The following is a 24,945-nucleotide window of genomic DNA, read 5'->3' on the forward strand; positions in this document are numbered from 1 at the left end:
GCAGAGACCCTTCTCTGCAACGTCGACCAACAGAGACCCTCCTCTGTAGCGTCGACCAAACAGATGCTGTTTCTGGACAGAAACAATGACGCCGAGCTGCTGTTTCTGGACAGAAACAGTGACGCCGTCCTGAGTTGCTGTTTCTGGACAGAAACAGTGACGACCTCGCTCCTCCGGCGACGGCCTCGCTCTTCCGGCGACAACCTCGCTCTTCCGGCAACAACCTGACTCTTCCAACGGCAACCTGAGTACCGCGCGGCAAAACCCCTTTCTCTTCCGCTCTCTGTTTTTCATAGACGCACCACGAAGAGAAAAAGTAGATTTGAATTGAACCAAGGGAGATTTTAATTTTCCCTTGATTGTAGCTTACTCCAAAGGGCAAATTAAAATCATGAATCCCCTTCATGTCCTACTCACACGTATGGACCAGACTCCACCGTGCTCAACAATTCTCCCACTTGGAGATTGGTATACCCACTATATCACCCTCTTCCTCAAACATGATATCTACTACCTCTACAGCTCACTGCTCTTGTCTTCATGCTAGAAGACCAACTGAAGTTGCGCACAACTTCAGTTGCTCAAGTGTAATACCCTTTGTCAACATATCAGCAGGGTTCTTACTTCCACAAATTTTTTCAAGTACCAACTGTCCATCATCTAACAATGATCGTATAAAATGATACCTGATCTGAATGTGTTTTGTCCTGGAATGAAGGGCTGGGTTCTTGGCAAGGAATATGGCACTCTGACTATCGCTGTAGAGAGTCCCCTTCTGATTTTTCTTGCCCAATTCCTCCAAGAAGCCCTGTAGCCAGATCATCTCCTTCGCAGCTTCTGATACTGCAATGTACTCAGCTTCTGTGGTAGACAAAGAAACTGTTTTCTGTAGATTTGAACCCCATGAAACTGCAGTACCACCCAGAGTGTAAACAAACCCTATTGTACTTTTTCTGCTATCAATATCTCCAGCTAGATCAGCATCAACATAGCCCCTCACCTCTAAGCTCTTTCTTGAGAAACACAAGCACGTATCTGAGGAGCCTTTTAAGTACCTCATAATCCACTTCACAGCTTCCCAATGTTGTTTTCCTGGGTTACTCATGTATCTACTCACAACTCCCACTGCATGGGCAATATCCGGTCTGGTGCAAACCATAGCATACATAAGTGAACCAATAGCTGAGGCATAAGGAACCTTACTCATGTAATCTAGTTCCTCCTCTGACTTAGGTGACTGATCCTTGCTGAGTCTGAAGTGACTGCCCAGGGGTGTGCCAACTGGTTTGGCCTTATCCATATTGAACCTGCTGAGTACCTTTTTTACATACTCAGCCTGCGAGAGTCTCAACGTGCCTCTGACTCTGTCCCTGACAATTCTCATACCAAGGATTTGCTTCGCAGCTCCCAAATCCTTCATTACAAAGTGCTCTGACATCTGCTTCTTCAGATTATTGATCTCATCAATACTAGCCCCTGCAATAAGCATGTCATTCACATACAGTAACAGAATGATGTAAGAATTGTCAAAATACCTGACATAGCAACAGTGATCTGCCTGACATCTGATGTAACCTGCACTGGACATAAAACTGTCAAATTTCTTGTACCACTGTCTAGGAGCTTGCTTCAGGCCATACAAGCTCTTCTTCAGTCTGCAAACTGAACCCTCCTTTCCCTGTACTGCAAACCCCTCAGGTTGGTGCATGTAGATGTTTTCTTCAAGGTCTCCATGAAGAAAAGCTGTTTTCACATCTAACTGTTCAAGAAATAAATCTTCAGTAGCAACCATGGACAGTACTAACCTGATGGTTGTGATCTTCACCACAGGAGAGAAAATCTCAGAGTAATCAATACCCTGCTTCTGCTGAAAGCCCTTTACAACAAGTCTAACCTTGTACTTCTTACTGCCATCATGCTCAGTTTTCACCCGGTACACCCACTTGTTGTGCAATGCCTTCTTCCCTGGTGGAAGTTCAGTCAATTCCCATGTCTGATTTTTTAACAAGGAATCCATCTCTTCCTTCATTGCCAACTCCCACTTGCTAGAATTTTCATCTTGCAAGGTTTCTTCATAACTCTGCGGTTCTCCACCATCTGTCAGTAGAATATAATTCAAAATAGGTGAGAAACGTTGTGGAGGCCGAATAGTCCTAACTGATCTGCGAACTGCAGCTACAGGAGTGGACGGCTCTGGATCTGACTGAGGAATAATAGGAGTGGGTGCACTGGACCCACTCTCCCCGTCACTCGCATCTTTGCACTGCACTGTGACCTCTGGTAGGTCATCCAATCTCACAAACTCGGACTCCTGCGGAGCTGCTTCAGCAACTGTACTGGACTTGTCCTTGTATACAATCTTCTCATTGAAAATCACATTCCTGCTTCTTATAATCTTTCGACCCTGATCATCCCAGAAACAATAACCAAATGCCTCGTCTCCATAGCCAATAAAATAACATTTTCTTGACTTGGCCTCAAGTTTACTACGAGCATCAGAATCAACAAGAACATAAGAAAGACAACCAAAAAGTTTAAGGTGAGAAAATTTGACCTCTTTCCCGCTCCAGGCCTCCTCTGGCAATCCACAATCTAACGGAACTGATGGTCCTCTGTTGATCAAGTAAACTGCAGTACTGACTGCATCTGTCCAGAAAGTAGGTGGTAATCCAGCATGCAACCTCATGCTTCTAGCACGCTCATTGATGGTTCTGTTCATCCGTTTAGCAACTCCATTTTGCTGTGGTGTCCCAGGAATAGTCTTCTCCATTCTGATACCTTGAGCTGCACAATATTCTTTGAACCCGCCATCAATGTACTCACCGCCATTATCAGACCTCAAACATTTCAGTTTCAAGTCTGTCTCTGTTTCAACCATGGCCTTCCAAATTTTGAACACACTGAATACCTCAGATTTATGCTTCAAAAAATAAACCCATACCTTCCTACTATGATCATCAATGAACGTGACATAGTAACGAGAACCTCCAAGGGATGCCACTGGGGAAGGTCCCCACACATCTGTGTGCACAAGGTCCAGTTTTTTTTTCTTCAGTGTTCTGCCACCCTTTAAAAAACTGACCTTTTTCTGTTTCCCCATAATGCAACTCTCACACATACTGAGATCAACTGATTTCAGTTCTGGTAGCTTGCCTCTGGACATCAGTTCTGTCATACCCCTCTGACTCATATGACCAAGCCTGCAATGCCCTAAATCTGCTGTGCTTTCTGCAACGGTAGTAGCAATAGTATTAATCATACCAGTAGTCGAATAGAGTGTACCGGTTTTCTTACCCCGAGCCAGTACCAATGCTCCTTTGGTGACCTTCCAGGTGTTATCTGAGAACACCACTGAGTGGCCACATTCATCAAGCTGCCCAACAGAAATGAGGTTTTTCTTCAATTCAGGAATGTGCCTGACCTTTTGTAAGGTCCATTTGTTCTTGTTAGGGAGTGCAATGTCAATGTCTCCCATCCCCACCACGTTCAAGGCTTCTCCATCAGCTAGATATACCTTCCCAAAGTCACCTGCAACATAGTTTTGCATCATCTCCTGATGGTAGGATGTATGGAATGAGGCCCCTGAATCCAGTATCCAATCATCAACTGGACTATGAACGGCAAACAATAGTGCATCTTGTACTTCTTCAGTTACTGCATTTGCACTATCATTTTCGGTTTTCTTAGGGCTTTTACAATTTCTCTTTAAGTGGCCAGCTTTGCCACAGTTCCAGCAAGTTGCCTGCTGACCAGGCCTTGACTTACTCTTGCTCCTGTACTTTGACTTTGATCTATTTCTGTTTGAGTTCCTGTCATGTGATCTCCCTCGAGAATCAACATTCAATGCGGAATTCGAACCCGAAGTCTCGCCTGAGTCCCTCCTGCGTACCTCCTCAGCCAAAATCAAATCACGAATATCATCATATTTCAACTTTGATTTACCGGCAGAATTACTCACAGCCATTCTCATGGCTTCCCAACTATTTGGCAATGAAGCCAATAGTATCAGTGCACGTATCTCATCATCAAATTCAATTTCAACAGATGACAATTGATTTGTGATAGTATTAAAAGCATTCAGATGTTGTGCAACAGATGTACCTTCTACCATCTTCAAATTGAATAACTTTTTCATCAAATAAACTTTGTTATTCGCTGAAGGTTTTTCGTACATACCTGACAAGACCTCTAAGAGACCCATAGTCGTCTTCACCTTACTGACGTTGTGTGCAACGGACCTCGACAGGGTTAGCCGAATAATCCCCAAAACCTGTCGATCCAACTGATTCCAATCGTCTTCCTCCATTTTTTCCGGTTTCTTCCCCAACAGTGGAAGATGGAGTTTTCTCCCATGGAGGTAGTCCTCTATCTGCATCCTCCAGAATCCATAGTCCTTGTCATCGAACTTCTCGATCCCTGATACCTTCACTTCATCTCCAACCATCATTTTTTCCCTCAGCCGAACCTCTGCTCTGATACCAGTTGTTACGGCAAAACAATGACAATACAGAGACAAGTAATCACACGACACAAAATTTACGTGGTTCGACAAATTGCCTACGTCCACGGGAGCTGCAGAGGATTTTTTTATTTCTTCAATCAGAGGAATCACAATACAAGTGGGACCAGTATCTTTTCTTTTCACCTATTACACAGCCAGCAGAGACCCTTCTCTGCAACGTCGACCAACAGAGACCCTCCTCTGTAGCGTCGACCAAACAGATGCTGTTTCTAGACAGAAACAGTGACGCCGAGCTGCTGTTTCTGGACAAAAACAGTGATGCCGTCCTGAGTTGCTGTTTCTGGACAGAAACAGTGACGCCGTCTCGAGCTACTGTTTCTGGACAGAAACAGTGATGCCGAGCTGCTGTTTCTGGACAAAAACAGTGACGCCGTCCTGAGTTGCTGTTTCTGGACAGAAACAGTGACGCCGTCCCGAGCTACTGTTTCTGGACAGAAACAGTGACGTCGTCCTGAGTTGCTGTTTCTGGATAGAAACAGTGACGACCTCGCTCCTCCGGCGACGACCTCGCTCTTTCGGCGACAACCTGACTCTTCCAACGGCAACCTGAGTACCGCGCGGCAAAACCCCTTTCTCTTCCGCTCTCTGTTTTCCGTAGACGCACCACGAAGAGAAAAAGTAGATTTGAATTGAACCAAGGGAGATTTTAATTTTCCCTTGATTGTAGCTTACTCCAAAGGGCAAATTAAAATCATGAATCCCCTTCATGTCCTGCTCACACGTATGGACCAGACTCCACCGTGCTCAACAATGGAGTTGATGTCCTAACCCTCCCTTTGAAGCTCTATTTGTAGTTTAATGAAACTACTGTATTACACTAATACTCCTAAACTTAGGGTTTAAGGTCTAGGGTTTTAACCTTGAAACTTTAACTTAATTACAACAATGCAAATCTCTATAAGATGACTCTTTATTTACCATCTTGCCATCATTGTATGTGGGCCTATGGGCCTTCTCATTGATCTATAGGCATTGAGCTCGTCTTTTATATCTCTTGGACGCATGGGCCTTCCTTGGTCTTATGGGCTTGGGTCCATCTTCTAACATTTGACTATGTTGGTCTTCCTTGGTCGTGTGGACTTAGGCCCTATCTTCCAACAACCTAAAGTGCACAAATCGGAGCTTTATAAAATATGGAAGAAGATCGTCTTGACGTCACTGTATTCTTTATTAGTCGGTGGAATCGAAGTTTGAGTTCCGATTCAAATCGGAATCGGGCCCGATAGAAAGATTCGCAAGGGATACTTTCGTTTGCCTTTCACTATATTATATTCTAGTTTATCCATATAATCCACCATTATCTTCCTGCTAAGATTCTAATAAAAGAGTTTAGAGATTTAAGAAGAGGATTACGATAGACTTTAAGCATTCGAAAGTAAAAGATCACCCAAGGGAAGTGATTTCATTGAAGAAAGAGAAATAAAGATATAGGTGCTTCCTCCGAAAGGCCTTAAAGTTGGTAGTAATGTGATTTTGGCAGATGGATCAGATTTTGTTTTAGATCAGTATTTAGTCCTATTAATTACCAAATCTTTGGAGCCACACTTATGTCGATTGGGATCTTACTTCCACCATGCTTGTAGTCATTTAGACAAAGTGATAGATAGCCAGGTTAGGGAATTTTCAGCAAGATTTGGTTGGATTTTAGTCAGTCAAATAAAGACAGCTTGATGAGACAAAACAAAGATCCCTATTCCCTACTAAAAGGGTCTCTTAATCCGTTATTAATACTAAACAAAAAACTCCGGTGACATCCTTCATCTTCTCAGGCGAAGTAGAGTTTTCCGATAGGCTTCTTAGCAGAAAATGAGCTCATTCCGAAGCACAGCCTGAAAAATCTCAAGGGCTGATCAAAAGCAACAAATTTTCATTTCGACATTGACCTTGTTCGTGGCCGAAAGCTTTTATTTTTCTCTATTTCAATTCTTAACTGCCAGTCCATTTACTTGACTCTTATTAGGCCAGGAATCTTAGCAGTTAACAACTAAATCTTGTGCTGTTAAATTACCAGCAAGAACAAGGAGAAAGAAAGGTTAACGGGGAAAAGGAAGACTCAGATGAACGGTTCAATATCACCCAATAATGATACATCTTGCTGTTGGTCCCACCTCTTCTACTGTTACATGCACGCGCAGTCCGCAGAAAGTGGAGACCACGTCCTTCGAAGTGGAAGCCTGGTCGGCCGGTATTCCAATCAGTCGCAGTTTGGCCGCGGTCAAAGCTCCTTTTACAAGCTAAAACAGAGTGTCTTTACGGGTAGTTGAGTAATCGTTTCTGTAATGGGATTATGTTCTTGATTCTTCTTCTAAAGAGAAATCAATTCCCGATTGATCATGACTCCCAAGGGACGCCTCTACGTGTGGTTTCTCCTTTGGAGGAAGTCCCCTTATAGCAGCTCTTTCATTGGTTTTCTTCTCTTCTCGCCGTTCATGGCTTCTAGAACATGAGCGTAGTGATTAACTAATTGCCAACTCAGTCCTCTCGTCCTAATCTTTAGTTGCAATCCAGTAAAAACGACAGCGGAGAGAGAAAAAGGAGAAGGAAAAAAAAACAAAAAAACCCATAAAATCTCCTTTTAGCTGCTTCAGTTCCTGACCTTCTCGCTGGGCAGAGAACTCTTTAAAAAGAGTTGGATTCGGTGAGTTTTTGCAAGCATCAGCGAGGATCACAAAGCCACAAACACCCGTATCCTCCTTTTGATGATGCATTAAGATTGCCGTACTGAGCCATCGACATCTCGAAATTCCATAATCCAACAGAGGGAGATCTCGAAGACCAGGTGTCCCAGGCGTGACACGTAAAGATCGTCACCCACGACGAGTATTTTAATCTCTGCATTACCCGAAATTGCAGCCTCTCTAAACCCATTAAACAAAGATAACCGGGCTTTGTAATGGCTTCTGGACAAGATTTAAGGACAGGACGGCATGCACAGATGGAGGGAAAGGATTGAGTAGCCGCTTTCGACAAAAACATCAAACAACCCACTCAAATTTTCTCCTCCTCTTTGCTCTGGTTATTGCTATATTAAGCTTTTAAACGTATTTCTTTTATAAGAAGATCGACAATGTCGCCTCAAAAGAGTCGCCCTCTACTAGTGCCTATACATAAGCTCTGGGGGTTACGTGGCTCCCGGTGGAGCCCGTTTTCTATTACTTTAACTTCGAATAATCTCGACTAAATCCTTCGCATAATGAACTCGCCGTTAGAACGTTCGATTGACTCGTATACGTGTGTTGCTTATCGCCACGGCAAGTCTCTTCGTCTTCCCGCACTCCCCCTTAGATTTCTTCTTGGTGTGTGAAGCAACGCATTTTTTAATCGATTGAAACCTTATTTTTTTGCAATTGCAGACATCAGCAAACCGGATGGTCACCACTACCTTGTTCAGAAAACTAATTTGGACAATTTTTTATGGAATACAAAAAGGAAAAGATCAAGTAGGAGTTTGATGAGTTGAAAGAGATTCCATGTATGTAACCATGTTTCTGCAATGTTACGACAGTGAAGGATGTAAAGAACGATGTTTGAGAGCCGTGAGAATGAGGAAGTGTGCAGGATCTCAAAGGGCACGTGGCACCCAGAAAAAAATTCGAAAAGATCACGGCCATCTTTACAGAAAATGGGATGGAAGTAACCTCGACAGGGCCATGAAGTTGATAGATTTTTAAGGTGGAGTATATATATGAAGAAGCATGACAAGCTCCTGTCATACAAAGAGGGAGACAAGTTAAAGGCTACTAGCAGAAGTGAAATAGTTTCTGTATTGTCAGCGGGAGTTGAAGAGGATGGCCGGGCCTTTGGGGTGGGGGACTGTCGAGGAGGGTTGGAGAAAGGGGCCATGGACGGCCGAAGAAGATAAATTGCTTATCGAGTATGTTAGTTTGCATGGGGAGGGGAGATGGAACTCCGTGGCCACGCTTGCAGGTAATCTTTTCAGTCCTTGAGATTTGATCGGGCTGGTGAAATGACTGGCTCGGTGAGTTTATGTAGCTCCGCCGTCTGCATTCTTTTGCTGTGTTACTTTCGCTCTGAATTCGATCAGCTGGGGAAACCGGGCCTAAATAATTGGTTCACTAGCATTAATTCTTGAAGCTTCTTCACCAGAAATTTCCTTTGTCTTATATGATTTTACTCTTGTAATTTTGGTTTCAGGATTGAAAAGGAATGGAAAGAGTTGCAGATTGAGGTGGGTCAATTACTTGAGGCCGGACCTTAAGAGAGGGCAGATAACTCCCCATGAAGAGAACCTCATTGTAGAGCTGCATGCCAAATGGGGAAACAGGTGAGTCACTCAGTGCAGCAGATGCGTATATGTTAGTCATCTCTTGTACCGGTAGACACACTCAATTCATTGGATTTACGTTTTGATATCATCTGTTTGCTTCTTTAAGAATCGAAGGTACTGTTTTGAGAATTAAGTCACTGACTAGAGCAAACCCACTATGCAGATGGTCGACGATTGCCCGGAGCTTGCCTGGGAGAACAGACAACGAAATCAAGAATTACTGGAGGACCCATTTCAAGAAGAACGGGAAGTCTGCTCAAAATGGGGAGAAGGCGAAATCACGGGCCCTGAGACGCCATCAACAGAAGAGGCTACTGCAGCAGCAGCAGCAGCAGTTACAGCAGGAAAAACTGCAACAAGAAGCTCAAGCTGAGATGAAAATGTTGTTCGTATCCCAACTGCAGGAAGGAGACTACAAGATGACTGTGCCACAAATGAGGCCAGACATGGTCTTTATGAACCCAACAGGTCTGGAACAATGCCTGTCTCCCGTGTATCAAGGGGGAGGTTCCCTGCAGGAGTCTTCCAACGAGGAAGGGTTCCTCTGGAGTGGGCTGTGGAACTTGGATGATATGAACATGTGTGCAACTAGCAAAGGCATAGTCCAGAATAGTTCCTTCTTCCCCGAATACGTCTGAATTTCGAAAAGGGAAGGGAGAGTAGTCTTTGGACCTCTCATGTATTAGCTATTAAACCTTAACCTTATGCCCTTGTAAGTCTTCAAGTAGTTTGTAATGAATTTTGTCTCACCCGTCTGAAAGTAATTTTCTAATCAACTCTCTCTCTCTCTACTTGTATGATTTCTGCAAGCATAGAGCATTACAATAATAGAGTACGTAGCAGTAGCAGTAGCAGAGCAGAGAAGAGCTCAGAAACACAGTAAGAAGCGTAACGGTGATGGCACTTTTTAATAAGTTAATGCTGAAAGAAGACAAGCCACCATTGCAACAGCACTTCTTTTGCTTTTCTTGTGAAGCTTCTAGAGTTCCATTCACAGAAGAGGAAAGTGGATGACGTTCAAATCATGCTTCTCCCTTTCGAATCGATTCATAGCACCCAAAAATACTGCCGATGGCATACCGTGATACACATTTAAATCGAATTTATCCCTTCTCCTCAACGATCATGCTTGATGAACTAAGCATTGGATTGACCAACACGGGGTTACAGAATCAAGACGCTGATCACATTCCGTGAAATCCAAAATCACTTCTCAATCATAAAAAAAATCGATTCGTAAGTGGGTCCTTGGAAGTACTCAGAGAGGTACTATATTGTTCACGGCGTCCTGCTGCCGCCATCCTTCGCGACAGCCGGAAAGGAGAGGACAGGAAAAAGGGCAAGCTGTGGGGACGTGCTCTCAGTGAACTGAAACGATCTTTTCAGTTAGGCATGGTTTGAACTTTGAATTTGGACGACAAAATTGTAATAAGCCGAGTTTTGACTGATCTTACTGCGGCAGCTTTAGGTGGTAATCAGACTCGATCGACATCAGACATAAAATAACTCCCAGTTCTTCCTTATCTTTTCCATTAAACCTAACTTCCCTTTTGATCCAAAGTAAAAACTCGTCCATTTTAATTGAATCCAAGCAACTAATGTTTCTACGACGCCCTCCTTTACAAACCACATTGGAGGGTTACACTTGCTTTGACGTTGCTTATCAACAGAGACTTTGGTCAAGTCTGATGATAATTCTCTGCTGACGAATATCAAATTGACCTAACTCACCCTTTTTCGTTCAGAAAGTGAGACAGTCAATATAGGTTTCCTTTTCTGGAGTAGAGTAGGAAGCAGTCGAGCTATTGCTCTTGACCAGAGCATGTTTGTGAAATCATAAAATATTTTTTGGCAATCCATTATATTTTGATACTAGAATAAGATAACAAAGTCTGACTAAATTGGATCAAATTTGAGACAAACATACTACAAGGTCCAAGTCTAACTGAGTCAATCAGTCTTATAATGCCCAAATCCGAGTACGACTCAAATCCTATCATTTCTTTGTAAATTACTCTAATAACTACTAGAAAAATCTTAACATTTTTTTTTTTGATGATTTTCTAGTATGATACAAACTAAATATTAAATTAAAAAATTCATAAATTTTTATAAAAAAATATATCTAAATGTTTCTTACAAATCCCAAAATTGATATGATAACTTACTCAAAACTTGACAATTATTTTACAAAAAATTACAATGAAGACAGCAATATGGATTGATTTCCACTTCTTTTCTTTATAGTATATAGGAACAAACAATCATAGACCATGACTACCTTTGTTTTTTATATACAAGGGAGGAAAAAGCTCCTGATCTATATCTCTCATACTTATGAATATCTTCATGTTCTTCTGCAGTTTCAATTGTTTGTAGGAAAGCTCTGTCATCCGAGAAATTGTGAATAACCTGAGAATGTCAAAGGAGAATCTCCACAAATCCTAAACTATGCAAAATCCAATCCCAAAACCAGGAGCTTGAAGCAAAAGTTGCATATGAATGTGCCCCATCTACAAAGAATTTAGTGTTCCATCTTCACCGTCTTCACTGCATATCAAGATCATGGCAAAAACTGAATTGAGCTTGTCAAAATTGTTCAAACTTCAACTCTTTTAGTGACCAGCTGCTAGTCAAATGTTGTTCACATCCCCAAAACATTTAACACAAAAGCAGTAAGGAAAGCACATCTTCAGGACCGGACATAACTAAATCTTCAAAGAAACGTAAAAGAAGAATCAAGAGACTGACTCTTAAAATTCAGGCACATTGGAAGTTGTTTGAAGCTTTCCAGAAACCAAGTCAGGGATTAGAATGTATTAGAATATAAATTTTCACATAAAGGAAGCATTAGGTAAAAGCATATGAATGCAATAACCACCATCTAATAACTTCCCTTCGTATGATGAGGATTATATTAAAGAAAACAAAACATTCGAGTCAAAGTCAACAGCAAAACGGGAGGCAAATTACCCAAAATTAGGGAAGACAGATGAACAATAATAACAAGAGATTTAAAGGACCAAGATATGATAAGAGGGTGGGTAAGGTCCTGGAATTTTTCCAAAAATACTCCAGAAACACAAGGATTCCAACTTTATTCTTGCACCAGCCAATCGCAATGTTGTAGTCTCCCTCCACAACAAGAGGCACCACCATATATCTCTTCTTGTAGATCTTCAGCCCATGATATTGGAAGGTACAACTAGGTTTCACTTATTTTCCAGGAAAGTGTTTTCTACTTTAGAAACTAAATTCCTAGGCTTTATGAACTGCAAAGAAATTGATGTAATTTTGTTTATCGTGTGATTGATAAATAGTGGAGAGGGGTTAACTACTCCCCATCTTTTTCTTTCTACAAAAATAATATGGTATCAGAACAGGGTCTATTAATTGATATCAACTCACAGAGACTTTCCACTTTCAATCTGCTTCGTATTTAGAATAAATTTTTATTTTTGCTATTCATATTTTTCCAAATTCTCTTAGATTAATTGCTTCTCCCCAAACCCACAAGTTCTCTATAATTCTATTCACTCTTGTGGTATCAACAGCTTCTCCCCATTGATTCTTCTGCTGCTGCAATTCCAAAAGCCTCTCATCTCCAACAACCTAGTAGCGGTGGCAAATCCAACCACCTCTTCCCATTGATTCTTCTGCAGCTGTAATTCCAAAAGCTCCGCATCTCCAACAACCCTAGCAGTGGTGACGAAATTTGCCAACATGCAAAGATAATCCAAAGGCGAAGGAGCAGTCATGCTGATAGCCGATGACCTGTGGAGCAAAGATTTTTAGATTGGTTTTGATTGCAAGGTGGTGATTTGGGAACTGCTGGTCAAAGTTTTTCAATTCTCTACTCACTCACTTTTCCACACTAGTTTCAGGCCTTCGGCGGTAAAATTTGCCTCTTTCAACTTCCACTACCTTGCTCTCATTGAATTTTACAGTTTGCTTGGATTTAAGCGGGGCCAATGCTTGTTTCCGCTTGGGTTTCTAATCCAATAACATAGGAAAGAGGGGTGCTGATTAATGCTTGTGGCAAATTCAGGTTTCTGGCACTCTTATACTTGCTCAGTACACTTGTAAAAACATAAGAAAGAGAAAAAAATTAGCTCTCCAAATTTCTGCATCTGACAATTGCTGGCAGTCGGCGGCAAGATCTTGAGTTGTTCAAAACAAAGGGACAACGCCATAACCAGATTCAACAATCTACACGACGGAGAAGTATGTCCTGTCGACCTCCATTTGGAGTTGGTTCGCTTTGCAAACTGTGAAATTTTTTAAACAAGAGAAACAATGAAGGCAAGCAAGGTTGGGGCAGATGGAATAGTTGCAGAAAACGATGACTTCATTCCTAAAGCTGAATAATGCATTAGTAATCTTCAGTTTTCTAGCTTCCTGAAGTGTTGCAGAAAGTAATTCATGTTTGTGAGAGAGGAATTTTATGAAGATGTCTGACATTGGAGACTCAAAAACTTCATGGTCGCACCTATTAGAAGATCACAGAAGTTGCTGGACATTGAACATCACCTCGCTGCCAATATTTATCACAAAGCTCGCTGTCCAACTCTTGATCTGCAAATCCGATCCAGAATTACTCTCTTCAGCAAATCACGAAAGCTGCACTATCCCAAACATCTCCAAAACATGCAATTCTGTGAGAAGCTGCACTATCCCCAACCAAACAAATCGATGCAGAGATATCAGAAGCAAAGGATGAAACAAGTAGAAGATGCTGAAGCAACATCTTCTGTATTTGAAACCTGAGAATAATATCAGGATTTACAACAATTTTTCGAATCAGGACCTTTTAATTCAGTGCTGCTGATGTCTTGAGAGCTACTGCTTTCTTATTCATTCAAAGTACTGTTCAGAGTAATGAAGCACAGAAAATTCAATGCAGCAGAAACAGAGAAAAGAAGAGTCTTAGCACATGGTTGTCTTATGGGGATTATGTTTTGGTCAGTTCTCTGTTGTCCTTTTCCATACCAATCTACTTTTATTTTTGAGATAGTACTAAAGAAGTCTGGCAGCCAATTGGGACCTTTTGAAACCTCTGAACCTTTGGCACATGATGCTAATCAAATTCAAGTTTTTTTCTCCAACCCCTCATTATGTGGTTCAGCCCCTCATGATCTGGTTCTTCTGAGATGGGTTTGGTTGCTGTTTTTTTGTTCTTGTTTCCTTCCTGCTTATGAAGTCCTAAGATTCTCATCCTACTTGGATTATTCAAGCTTGAAAGTCATCGATTGATCAGTCCTGTCCAGCATCAAGCCAAGCTCATGTTTTTCTTGGATTCTATGTTTCTTCCATCCTTGAGAAAATTTCAAAAACCATATAATAAAAAACCTGTTTTTTTTTTAATTCTCCCTTTTGTATCAAAATTGATCAAACCCTCCAAGTATTTCGTCAATTTGTTATTTATTTTTCATCACTTCAGACCAATGCATATAGAGCCACTATGAGCAAAGACAGGAGTGTGTCCAACATCCAGCTTAAGTCAACTCTTTTTTCACCCAAGTGGTGATTGTTTTGAACTACCCTTAAAATAGTGAGCAGACTCTTTCCAATGCCCTAAAATTGGGCTTGTTTGCCTTTGAAATTGAGCGACATTTTCAGACTAAGACCATTTTTGGACTTGTATATGGAACAAATCTGGGTAAGTTGGGCCTCAAAGTAGAAGGAGAAGTATGAAGAAAAAGTTAAGTGATAGAGCCCTACCATTAAGAATTTCACAAGTTCTGGTAAATTTTTTCTTTTTCTTGTGTGTGACCAACAATGAAGAATTCCATGAGTTGTGGATAAAGAACATCCAAGTAAAGGGGGAGAATGGAAGATGAAGAATTTATAGATCACAAAATTTTCTAAAGATTGTATTTGTATTTTTTTTTATGCTAATGGGGACTGTAAGACAAATTTTGTAAAAAGTTGAAACTATATCCTTCAGCTTGAGGGGGAGCATTGGAAGGTACAGCTAGGTCTCACGTATTTTTAAGGATAGTGTTTTCAACTTATAAATTAGAATCCTAGCGTTTAGGGGCTGCAGAAACGTTGATGTAATTTTCATTATTTCTTGAGTTATAAATAGGAAAAGAGGTCTGTTAACCCTAATTACTCCCCATTAATTTCCTTTTACAAAATCAACACATGAAAGGCCCCAAGTTCAGTTTCCAAGGAATGCAAGTCATATATTTGCCTAAAAGTTTCAGCATGTTTCTTATTTCTACCTTGATATTTCACAAAGGTTTTATTTTGGTTGCCTAATTTCAATTCTCTTATTTTTCCATCTTGTTGTGTTTCCTTTCAAGTAAACCATGAAAACAACATTCTCAAATCCAGTGTATGTGTGTGTGGGTGTGTTTAATGAAATGATGAATGCTTTTATTAATGCTAAAATCAAATGTTACCATGGGACTAACATAATACCTGTGATCGGGAAGCTTTGATAATTGTCAAGCATCCAAGCCTGCAATAAATTTTTGCTCTGCTTGAACATTTTCTGTCCATGCCAAAAGAAACAGACAAGATAACAACTCAGCCCTTCTGGCTTTTTTTTAAGTGACAAAATATTTAATAATAGCAGGGGGTGATACTGAGTAAAACAAGGATATTACAGAAGAATTTGACCTCAAAATGTTCACACCAAATCCTCTGAATCAGTCCAATAGTTATTTTCACTGACAAGCAGAGAATTGTGGGATCCACAGAAAACCCATCAGTAAGTATCAACTCCCATATGCAGGAAAAAGAACCAGAAATTCCAAAAGTGAAAGGCTTCTTTTAGTATAATGAAAACGCTTCTTTCTGCTGCTCTCTCTTTCAAGAAGTTTAAGCAAAACGCATTTCCACATATATGCAAGTCAGAACAAGCAAATGAAACAGAAAAATAAAAAGAAAAAAGGAAAATCTCACCTTCAATGTTGTCAGCAGGTTGTTCACTAACACAAGTGCTGAGAGCACTTAGCTTTCCCAGGGCAATTGCAGAGCTTAAACGGACAGGCCTAAAAACATAACAGATGCAAAGGACACCAGTAGAAAATTCAATGCTATCTAAAAGAATGAAAGCCAAATCCAGGTCAACACCCTTGCACTGTCCTGCAGGCATTTGATAAATGTAGTTTGAAGCTGTGGAAGGAAAGGCTTCAGTGCCATCCCACATTTGCTTATCATAATGCATCTTGTTGAGAGTACAGCACTTTTCCCTTGCCATAGGAAGCAGTCACCAAGGATACTAATGAGAGGCCTAAATAGAAGTCAAGAAAGTCAGAAAGCAATCAACAAAAAAAAGCATATTTTTTTCTTTTTTGAATAACATAATCAGACTGATTGTATGGTCAACAGCTCACAATTAAAAAGCATGGAGATCATAGTTTGATTCACAATAGAAAATTTAATCAGTTATCAAAGTTATGGCTAGGCATTGCCCGAAAGCGACCATAAAAAAAAAGAAAAGAAAGATGAAACATTTTGAATAAAATGACTTATTCTTCAGTAAGGCAAATCACAACTGAAACTTGAAAACTACTCTTTGAGCATACCCTGTAATTTTTACAATGAACTGCTTCAACACCTGCTCACTGGTCACTTAAATCAACTCACCCAAACCCTCTGCTGCTTGTTCTCTCAATTCTGCTGATCCGCTAATTAAACCCTGAGGTGACAATGGAAGAAAATAACATCTGAGAACATAAAGTTCACAACTACAGGTTACTGCCTGTATCTCACAAGCAAATGAGCAGAAATGCCAAAACTGGTCGAGATGCACTCATAAGTAAATTTCAGATAGAAAAAGCAAGAAAAAAAATTGGTGGTTACGAAAAAAATAAAAAATAAAACTTTATCTGTACCCAGTATTTTTTTTCTAAATAAATCTTTACTCAGTATTTAGTTTATGAATATGTGTACAAGCAAGTTCCATGGATTCGGGTTTCTGCTATTTGATATAAATCATCCTCAACTATGATGAATATCATAGACATATGTGAGGATCTTCATAGTGGCTCCACTCCATGCCTCATTTCACAGGGAACCTTACAGTGGCTATATTTCATTATATTCTATCCATAATTCAAATCCATTTGAATATCTCCTTGGTGAACATCAGAGATGTCATTCAATTGTCAAAGAGCCAAATAGTAGTGGCCCCCAAAAAAATTATTATACAAGCAGATCCTTTGGTTAGAACAAAATAACACCATACAGGCTGCCAGTCTTTCAATCATGTATATGATTCAATATTCTGTTAAACTTGAATATAAGTAATAAAGTATCATTGTGTGCTTCAGTATCCGAAAATCAAAATTATCTCACTGAGTTAACAAAATGCCTTTATTTTGACTGTCTAGTCTGGCTGCTTAGAAAAAGTGTAAAGTAAGGGATCCACGAGGACAGACAAGAAAAGGAGGTATAAAGAACAACAAGAACTTATTTGCCACATCTCACTGTGAAATATGTGATATCAGCATACCATAAAGAGGTTGCAAAAATAAAATAAAATAATAATAACAATAAATATAGCCAAATCCATTTTCACACCTGTTTTTTAAAATCAATTTTCACAATTATAAGTGAAACTTGCTAGAAACTTGGCAAAGCACCTCTTAGAATGATGTTTAGCTGACATATCAAAGAATCAGAATACCTGGAGATAGACTGGGAGCAATGGTTGAAGTGCTTTTGGCAGGCAAAACCCAGGTGCAAGAATCAGTCCACCCTGTAACTCCAAGAAATATCCAACCTTCGGGAGTCTTTGACTCAATATGGAAATAGCAATGGATGATATTGGCTTCAAGAGCCAGTATTGACATCACATGCCTTCTTTTTCTCTTCGTTTCTTATCTCTAGCTGTAGACACAGCATCAAGAACTAATTTTGTATAAGAAGGAAGAACTTTTTCAGGAACTGAACCAATAACTCCCGCTAAAGCTTCCCAAGCAGCCTGTTGAAGAAGATGATTTTAAAAAATGTTGAATTCACCAGCAGCTAAAATGGTTGAATACCAGCAATTAACTTACTGCAACAGCAGCTGAATCAGAAGAATCACATAACAAAACAATAAGAGTAGAGATCACGATGGGGGCTTCTTCAACCAAATCTAGTTTGCTGTTCTGGAAGAAATATCCAATCAGGTACGAAGTAGCTCTTCTCATTAGAGTCTGAAAGGGAAGAAAACAAACCCCAATAAGCAGTTGAAGACAACAAAAGATTCAAGCTTCTAGCATTAAACACGGCATACTCGGCACAACAAACCTGGTTATCAGCAATTCCTTTAAGCAGTTCTGAGAGCACAGAGTCCGCACCTTCCTCATCAATGACCAAAACCACCATTTCTGCAGCTTTCTTTGCCAAACAATTGACCTCCTATTTTTCCACCAGTAAACCAATTAAGAGAGCATGAGAACTTCAAAGCTTCTAATAGATTTTTTTTCCCCCCTTGCTTGGGAAGAAAAGATTAATTTTAGACAGACAACACGGAGGTCATTTCAGACCCTGGAGGCCATTTCAGAACTTTTCAACCACCAAATTAGAATTTTTACCCCTGAATTTTTTTTTTTTAGTTGTATCACACTAAAAAAAAACTAATAAAGAATGATTCAATCACCAATTAACATATAAAAATGACACTCTAGAATGAAAACTCGATATTGGTAAAGTGATGCTGAAGCTTTGCGAGAGAGAGAGACTGTTCTCATCTAACATCATGCTTAACATCAGCTGCTTGATGGGCTTCTCCCTCCTTTCAGTTATCTACTCACAACCAAGATCCTCCCTCCTCTATTTCCCTAGTTTAATTTCTCTTTTAGTGGTTATAGTATCATAACGGTTTTCTTAATATAAGAATGCCAAGTGCAGGTGGACAACTACGGTGATAACAGTGTTCCCAAATGCATGCTGCCACTCCCGAGCTCTATTGTATGTAAGCACTGGAAACAGTCATCACCTTCAGAGATCATCCTCCCTCAACTTCCCCTCCTAGGCTTCCCAGATGGCTGCTGAAACTATACTTGCTCTGGTGATAACAGTTTTCTCAAAGTCATGCGGCCACTCCCGAACTATATTGTCTGTAAGCACCGGAGAATAGACATCACCTTCAGAGATCATAATCCCTCAGCTTCCCCTCATTGTTCCCAGATGGCAGCTCCCTTGGCAATGCAGGCACAGCAGGCAAGCATGGCACTATCAGAGATCATTTGGGATCCATCCTCCTATCCTTTCAGGAACAGCAGATTTATGTGGCCTCATAGAAGGCATACATTTCTGCTCTTCTATCAAGGGACAACTTCTCTTCCTCAGTAGCTAATAAAGTTGACTCAGCCACGGTAGTCTCATAGTTCACAAAGCTTGCTCACCTCCCTCGGTATTCAGGGTATCTATTAGATGTTAGGGAATGTTAGGATATTACCCAACTTTGACTAATCAACTGTACATGTGTGTAATTAAAAGTAACATGTAGGCTTTGACCAATTACGTGGTGCCATGTCAGCATGACTCATCAACACCCGATGAGTCGAATGACACATCAATTGATACATCGTCTTCAAGACATGTCATCATCCACATAGGATGACACATCATATACCACGTCATTAATGACACAAAAATCCTCAAGGTCAATTTAAAATATTACATAGCAAACCACGTCATCATCCATGTAGTACTTATTATTATAGATTTAAAATATTTATTAATTAAAAAATTATTTAAAAAAATATTTTAGAGTTTAAAAATAAATTTTATCGATTAGTTACAAAAGGATATCCTAGAGAATATCCTTTTGAAAGTACTAGTCCAATATAGTCTTAGTAAAATTAAGGATATCATAGAGAATATGCGTGAGTGTCAAATTCATTAATCAATCTGGGACAAAACTTCATATTTTTCTCTAAAATTATAAATCAATTATAGTTAGGTGCAAAAGGTTGGTCATTGATTGTTCAATTTGTTGGAACTATACTTATGACATGTTATCTTGTGCATTAAAATTCAAAGATTTATTTTTTAGATTCCAACATAGCAAACTAACTTATATTTGTTTGCCAACTTTTGATGAATATGAAAGTGATGAAATGGTGTGTGAGATTCTAATTTTTTTTAATATAGTCATTAATATTATTTATGGGAGTGACTACCCTATTTTCAAATTTTTACCTTTAGTGAGATATATTGGGTAATGAATCTTCATTCTATGAATGAAAATGGTTTCATGAGGACAATGATTAGTAAAATAAAAGGAAAATTTGAGAAGGATTTGGATGAACGCAACTTGTTGATGATTGTTGCTTCAGTTTTGGATCCAATGGTTAAATTAAGGTTGATTGAAATTTGTTTTCCAGAAATATATTTTGAAGTAGAAGAAAGAATAAATATAAACTTAGTTCATCAGACCTTATTTGAGATTTATGATGAATATGTAGTCATGGGTAATGTGAGAACTAGTAATGAAAAGACCATTTCGAATGCTGGCTCTTTAGGTGTTTCCATAAGTTATAAGTTTCATTTTTCATCGAGTTTAGATTGGTCAAAGTTAATGACTTATGTGAAATAGTTGTGAATTCACCAAAATCGGAATTGAATAATTATTTTAAAAAAATGTGTATATTTGTGATGAGACTTCACAATATATATTTAATGTTTTAGAATGGTGAAAAGTAAATAACTATTGAGTATTACCTAAGATGACAATAGATATTCTTGCAATTCTTATATCCACTATAGCCTCAGAGTACTTTTAGTGCAGGTGGTAAAGTGATAGACCCATTTCGTTGTTCCATGGCACTAAATAGAATTCAAGTTTTGATTTGTAGTGGTGATTGGATTCTGGTTCTTCATTGTATCAAGAGAGATTAAAAGGTGAACTAATATTAGATAACTGTTTATTATGATATTTTTTTTGTGAATATTCTAGTTTCACTTAATAAGTTTTTGTTTGATGATTGCAACATGTGGAGATAATGCGACCCATTACATGATTTTTCAATTTTTCTCATCTTGGTAATTTTAATATTCCCATTCCGGGAAGTAATTAGCGGTGGAATGCACCATAAAAAATGTAATAAATAGAGTTTGGTGCATTGACACCTTGAGCTAAAGGCTCAATCTACATTAACCTGAAAACTTACTCAAGAGTTTTATTGATTTTATACTTCTTTTAACTTAACAAAACTGACAGACAAATAATATAAAAACACTACCTATTAAAGATAAAAAAAGAAAGTTCTATTTCTTTTATTGGTTATATTGAATTCTTAGTTGAATACATAGTTTGAGATGATAAAATCAAGCTCAATTAGCCAAGAAAAGGAAAGACATAGAACCAAATTTAGATGCATCACACCTAAGATGATGGAGGAGGAGAGGAGGGACTTCAAAGTTGACCACAAAAAATCATATTATATGGCTGAGGCTGACTTGTCTTCTGCAGATGTGTGCGAATTCTTGAAGTTGAGAATACCTGTGAGGCCTCTTCCCCTGGCAAGATGCTCCAGCTCCTCGAGTTTATGCTTAAGATGTTCTACTTCATTTGCTAATTCTTCATCATTTTGTTTCATTGCCTAAACAAACAGGAAAGTTGTTCTCATAGTCCAATAAGAAGGTACTAGGCTTATGGGAAAATAGGTATTTGCTAAAATGCAAAAAGATGTTGGATCCTCAACAAATGCTGCAGTTCTTACGAAAAGTGGCAACAAATTTCTTATAATGCATCCAGTGTAAGAAAAAAAAGCCAATGATGACAAATGGGGCATGCATTAGTCAGTCACAATTTAATCGTTTTTCAGTCTTCCTCCAAAAACCACAGAAGCATTTTATACTAGAATCATGTGCAAGCTCAATTAGGATGTAACAAAATTTGCATAACAAAAAAAGTGACAAATATGTGATTTCACTGTATCCAACTACAGATGTTCATATTAGTTATGCAAACATCTCTAACTCCATATACAATAGCAATAAGCCCAACTGATCATCTGCAGCCATGGTTCTTCACGAGTACTAAAGCAACTGACTAATACAGGATGAGGCAGTCTTTCATCAGTACTGAAGAAAATGAGTAGAAAGAACATTCATGCTAACCTACCCAGAATATGCTACACACCCAAAATATCAGTCCTAAAAAGTTCCGATTGAACCATTGGTATGTAGTGAAGTGTAAATCTAGTAAATCAACCCAAAATAATTTAAATAAAAGTCTAAGCTACTAAATAGATCCAACCTTTAGCTGCATGCCAGGCTATCCTTTTCTATGAAGGTGGTCTTCAAATGTAGCATGTTTAAATTATTAAACCATTACAGATTTCCTGAACTTCATGTAGGAACTAGTTTGGGTGCTGAGATCATTTGTAAGTGAGCCTCTCTCCAGTTTCAACCTCAACTGCGAGTAACTATCAGGACCTTATAGAAGGCTTTAAAAGTAAAGCCACAATTTAGTAGCAGTTTTTGAGATGGCACCTGCTTGCAAAAAGTGGGAAGCACCAATAATTATCAGATGCAATCATTTTGTACCTCAAAAATTATGACCCTAAGTGAAAACATATGCTATTTTAAGGAGTCAGCTGAGAATTCAACGGCAGGAAAACTGATTGAATCAGCTGCAAGGGTTGTGCAGTTTCAAAAATAAGAAAGATGATCTCATTTACCTCCAACTCTCGCTTGCGTATTTCCTCCTTGCGAGCTTCTGATCTAGCACTTCTTTGAACTTCAAAGATTACAGCAGCTCCTCCAACCTATTTATATAAAGAGATTAGTAGCTGAATTGGAAGAATAATCTCCAATAATATTCAGAGGGTCCATAAACTCCAATAATAAGAAGACTCAATGAATATGACTTGAATAATCTCAACAAACTAATGTAAATCATGAGGCAAAGTAGTTATGAGAGCCTGAGATACAAAAAAAAAAAAAACAGTAGTAGTTAAAAAGTCTTACTGAGAAAATGAAGACTTCCCCAATGAGATCTGCAGGAGCCTGAACTGCTTTCTCCTCATTCAAAGGCCGGATTTCAACATCAGTTGAATGACCATAAAGGTGTCTTTGCAAGTTTGTGGTGAAACGATGATTTGCCTGATATTCCAATAATTATGAAGAGGCATAAAATAAGTCACTTATCAAAAGAAGTAGCATTTGATTAGTGTGATGAGAACTACTCTCAAATCATTAGAAAATGAAACACAACCTAAGGTCTAACACAAAAAAGCACTGTTGCCAGAAAACAGTCAGCAACAAAAGTGATATTCTTATCATCACAGATTCCGAGAGGTGCAGCATCAGATGGCATCGATCCATTGAATGCCCACACTCAAATACAAGTTTTAATTATACTTGGGCATTAGAAAACATGACAATAACATAATAAAAAAAATGTGAAGGTTAATGACATAGATTACAAGATGACCTTTCTTATTATAAAAAGAGACCGAAGCTTAGGTTAATAATCAGAGAAAATATTAAGCGAGGAAACACGGAACACTTGTGATTTACTCTGCATAACCTGTAGTTTTATCTTAATTCTGACAAATGAACAGTTAAGGATTTCTGTGAACCTTATAGGAAGAGCTAGACATAAGATCATGAGAATAATGTATTTAAAAACGTGAATTAATAAGCCTCCATTATAATTCCTGAAGTCGAGAAGAAGATGAACATTCCCTTTCAGTTTCAGCCAATCTGCCAATCCTCATATGAATATGCCTTACTACGATCAATCAACTAAATACATTATCAAGAGCAAATGCCAAAACAACAGATACCCGAATCAGAAAGTCAAACATTCCATTAATCAGGAACAAGATAGAAGTCACACGGCACCGAGAGACGATTTTAGCAAACTTGAGACAAGAGAGAGAGAGAAAAAGTTGCAGAAAGCTGGAACCTGAGCTAAATTAATAATGAACTGCCGGAAACTTGGATGACGACCGGCTTGCTGTTTGAGCCTATTAGCGATGGGTTTGCTGAGAGTTTTTAGAGCCAGCGTTCCGAGTTTCACCACTGGAAGAACCACCATAATTCTGCCGCAGTTGCCGTGGCGCGTGAAATGAAGAACACGTCCGAGCTCTGTTTGATTTTAGTTTCTCATGCTCCGCGTTGGCTGGTCCCTCATCTCCCAGAACTCCCATTCTCAGCAGCCGACGCTGACCGCGGTCCAAAGTCGACGCTACCTTGCGGCCTAATCAACCAACAGGTATCGGCTTGAAAGTCCGGTTCGCTTTCTACCAACCCGTGCAAGAAATATGAGTCCGGATCAGGTCCGAATAGACGGACCTCCGAACTGGGTGGCTATTGACAGTTTTTTGGGCGGGCGGATAGCGAACTGAGATGCGGTAGGAACATAGAGGGGAGAGAACCTGTGGCCCCTAGCTGGCTATTGACATTTTTGGGCGGGCGGATAGCGAACTGGAGCGTCAATCGACGGCTCCGCTTCACGGGCCGGACGTCCAACACAACTGTAGGTTCGAACCCCATAGACCCATGAATGGAAGTAACCCGACGACCCAGCCGGGTTTTAAGAATTTACTAAACCACCAACCGGAAATTGTTTATTTCCTCGTCTCCCAAAGTCTCAAGATAGAATGAGCTCGTTTCCTTGTCAACCAAACCACGTTTTGAAATCCTCTACCTATTTTTTTTTTTCGGTATTTGGTTCATCATTAAAGAATAAAAATAAAAAAATTATTTTTGGGTAACAAACATTTTAGACTTAATTAGTACATTTTAAAGTTAGAACAGAATGTAAATTTCACTTAAGCAAGTAATAAAATTACATTAGTATGTGTAAAAAGTTGGAGTAAAATTTATTTAACTTAGAAAAAATGTCACTAGTGAATTAGATTATACTATCACTTGACCCAGATATGCTAGTGCACGCATTGGGTGCCAGTTCAAGTGGATAAATGGGTTCATCAATTTGAACTCGCTCATGAGTGAAGTAGGTGAATCAGGATTCCCATCGAAATCCTAGTTCATCCACTTAAACTTGTATCTCGACTTGCGAAAGTGGATCTCGCTCTCCTTTCAATGCTCTCTCTCTCTCTCTCTCGCTCATTATTAATTCAGTTCATTATCAAACATTTGTATTTAATTTAATTTATTTTATATAATTAATTAAACTAATAATGTTTAATTTTTTTGAAATATATTATTA

At 39.2% G+C, this 24,945-nt stretch overlaps 3 protein-coding genes across 7 annotated transcripts; 1 reads left to right on the plus strand and 2 right to left on the minus strand.

The window, feature by feature from the left end:
* Nucleotides 1-8,310: 8,310 nt before the first annotated feature.
* LOC137960578 (transcription factor MYB57-like) lies at nt 8,311-9,448 on the plus strand. The gene is made up of 3 exons (XM_068808237.1): nt 8,311-8,449; nt 8,678-8,807; nt 8,974-9,448. The coding sequence occupies exons 1-3, from the start codon at nt 8,311-8,313 to the stop codon at nt 9,446-9,448; spliced, it is 744 nt and encodes a 247-aa protein (XP_068664338.1).
* Nucleotides 9,449-11,035: 1,587 nt separating this feature from the next.
* LOC137955025 (uncharacterized) lies at nt 11,036-17,929 on the minus strand. 2 transcript variants are annotated; one of them, XM_068801910.1, is made up of 7 exons: nt 17,825-17,929; nt 17,452-17,654; nt 16,349-16,461; nt 15,723-16,053; nt 15,438-15,487; nt 15,237-15,309; nt 11,036-11,360 (listed from the first exon to the last, which is right to left on the minus strand). In XM_068801910.1, exons 4-7 carry the CDS (start codon nt 16,018-16,020, stop codon nt 11,335-11,337), a joined length of 447 nt encoding a protein of 148 aa, XP_068658011.1. In that variant the 5' UTR covers nt 16,021-16,053; nt 16,349-16,461; nt 17,452-17,654; nt 17,825-17,929; the 3' UTR covers nt 11,036-11,334. The 2 variants fall into 2 exon arrangements, with proteins under 2 accessions (XP_068658011.1, XP_068658008.1); XM_068801907.1 differs by having other exon boundaries at nt 17,452-17,748; nt 17,825-17,893.
* On the minus strand, nt 17,918-23,862 carry LOC137955015 (uncharacterized). 4 transcript variants are annotated; one of them, XR_011113130.1, is made up of 6 exons: nt 23,677-23,862; nt 22,734-22,868; nt 22,445-22,531; nt 21,262-21,361; nt 18,060-18,170; nt 17,918-17,965 (listed from the first exon to the last, which is right to left on the minus strand). XR_011113130.1 is itself a non-coding variant. In XM_068801900.1 (4 exons), exons 1-4 carry the CDS (start codon nt 23,806-23,808, stop codon nt 21,200-21,202), a joined length of 516 nt encoding a protein of 171 aa, XP_068658001.1. In that variant the 5' UTR covers nt 23,809-23,862; the 3' UTR covers nt 21,130-21,199. The 4 variants fall into 4 exon arrangements, 1 of the variants encoding a protein (XP_068658001.1); XR_011113128.1 differs by lacking the exon at nt 17,918-17,965 and having other exon boundaries at nt 18,131-18,170; nt 21,145-21,361; XR_011113129.1 differs by lacking the exons at nt 17,918-17,965; nt 18,060-18,170 and adding an exon at nt 19,144-19,180 and having other exon boundaries at nt 21,145-21,361.
* Nucleotides 23,863-24,945: the final 1,083 nt, after the last annotated feature.

This window comes from Aristolochia californica, unplaced genomic scaffold (genome assembly GCF_029961685.1).
Source record: "Aristolochia californica isolate CCGP_79_NKW_82.1479 unplaced genomic scaffold, dmAriCali1.0.hap1 SCAF_1, whole genome shotgun sequence".
NCBI lineage: Eukaryota > Viridiplantae > Streptophyta > Magnoliopsida > Piperales > Aristolochiaceae > Aristolochia > Aristolochia californica.

Excerpts from the sequence above, each read along its gene's own strand:
- LOC137960578 (XM_068808237.1), top strand. The coding sequence starts at position 8,311 with ATGGCCGGGCCTTTGGGGTGGGGGACTGTCGAGGAGGGTTGGAGAAAG. Across the intron at positions 8,450-8,677 it reads CTCCGTGGCCACGCTTGCAG|GATTGAAAAGGAATGGAAAG; the intron begins GTAATCTTTTCA and ends TTTTGGTTTCAG. Across the intron at positions 8,808-8,973 it reads CATGCCAAATGGGGAAACAG|ATGGTCGACGATTGCCCGGA; the intron begins GTGAGTCACTCA and ends CCCACTATGCAG.
- LOC137955025 (XM_068801910.1), bottom strand. The coding sequence starts at position 16,020 with ATGGCAAGGGAAAAGTGCTGTACTCTCAACAAGATGCATTATGATAAG. Across the intron at positions 15,310-15,437 it reads TTTGGTGTGAACATTTTGAG|AAAATGTTCAAGCAGAGCAA; the intron begins GTCAAATTCTTC and ends TGGCATGGACAG. Across the intron at positions 11,361-15,236 it reads TCAAAGCTTCCCGATCACAG|TGAAGACGGTGAAGATGGAA; the intron begins GTATTATGTTAG and ends CTTGATATGCAG.
- LOC137955015 (XM_068801900.1), bottom strand. The coding sequence starts at position 23,808 with ATGGTGGTTCTTCCAGTGGTGAAACTCGGAACGCTGGCTCTAAAAACT. Across the intron at positions 22,869-23,676 it reads TCATTATTAATTTAGCTCAG|GCAAATCATCGTTTCACCAC; the intron begins GTTCCAGCTTTC and ends TTGGAATATCAG. Across the intron at positions 22,532-22,733 it reads GGGAAGTCTTCATTTTCTCA|GTTGGAGGAGCTGCTGTAAT; the intron begins GTAAGACTTTTT and ends TTATATAAATAG.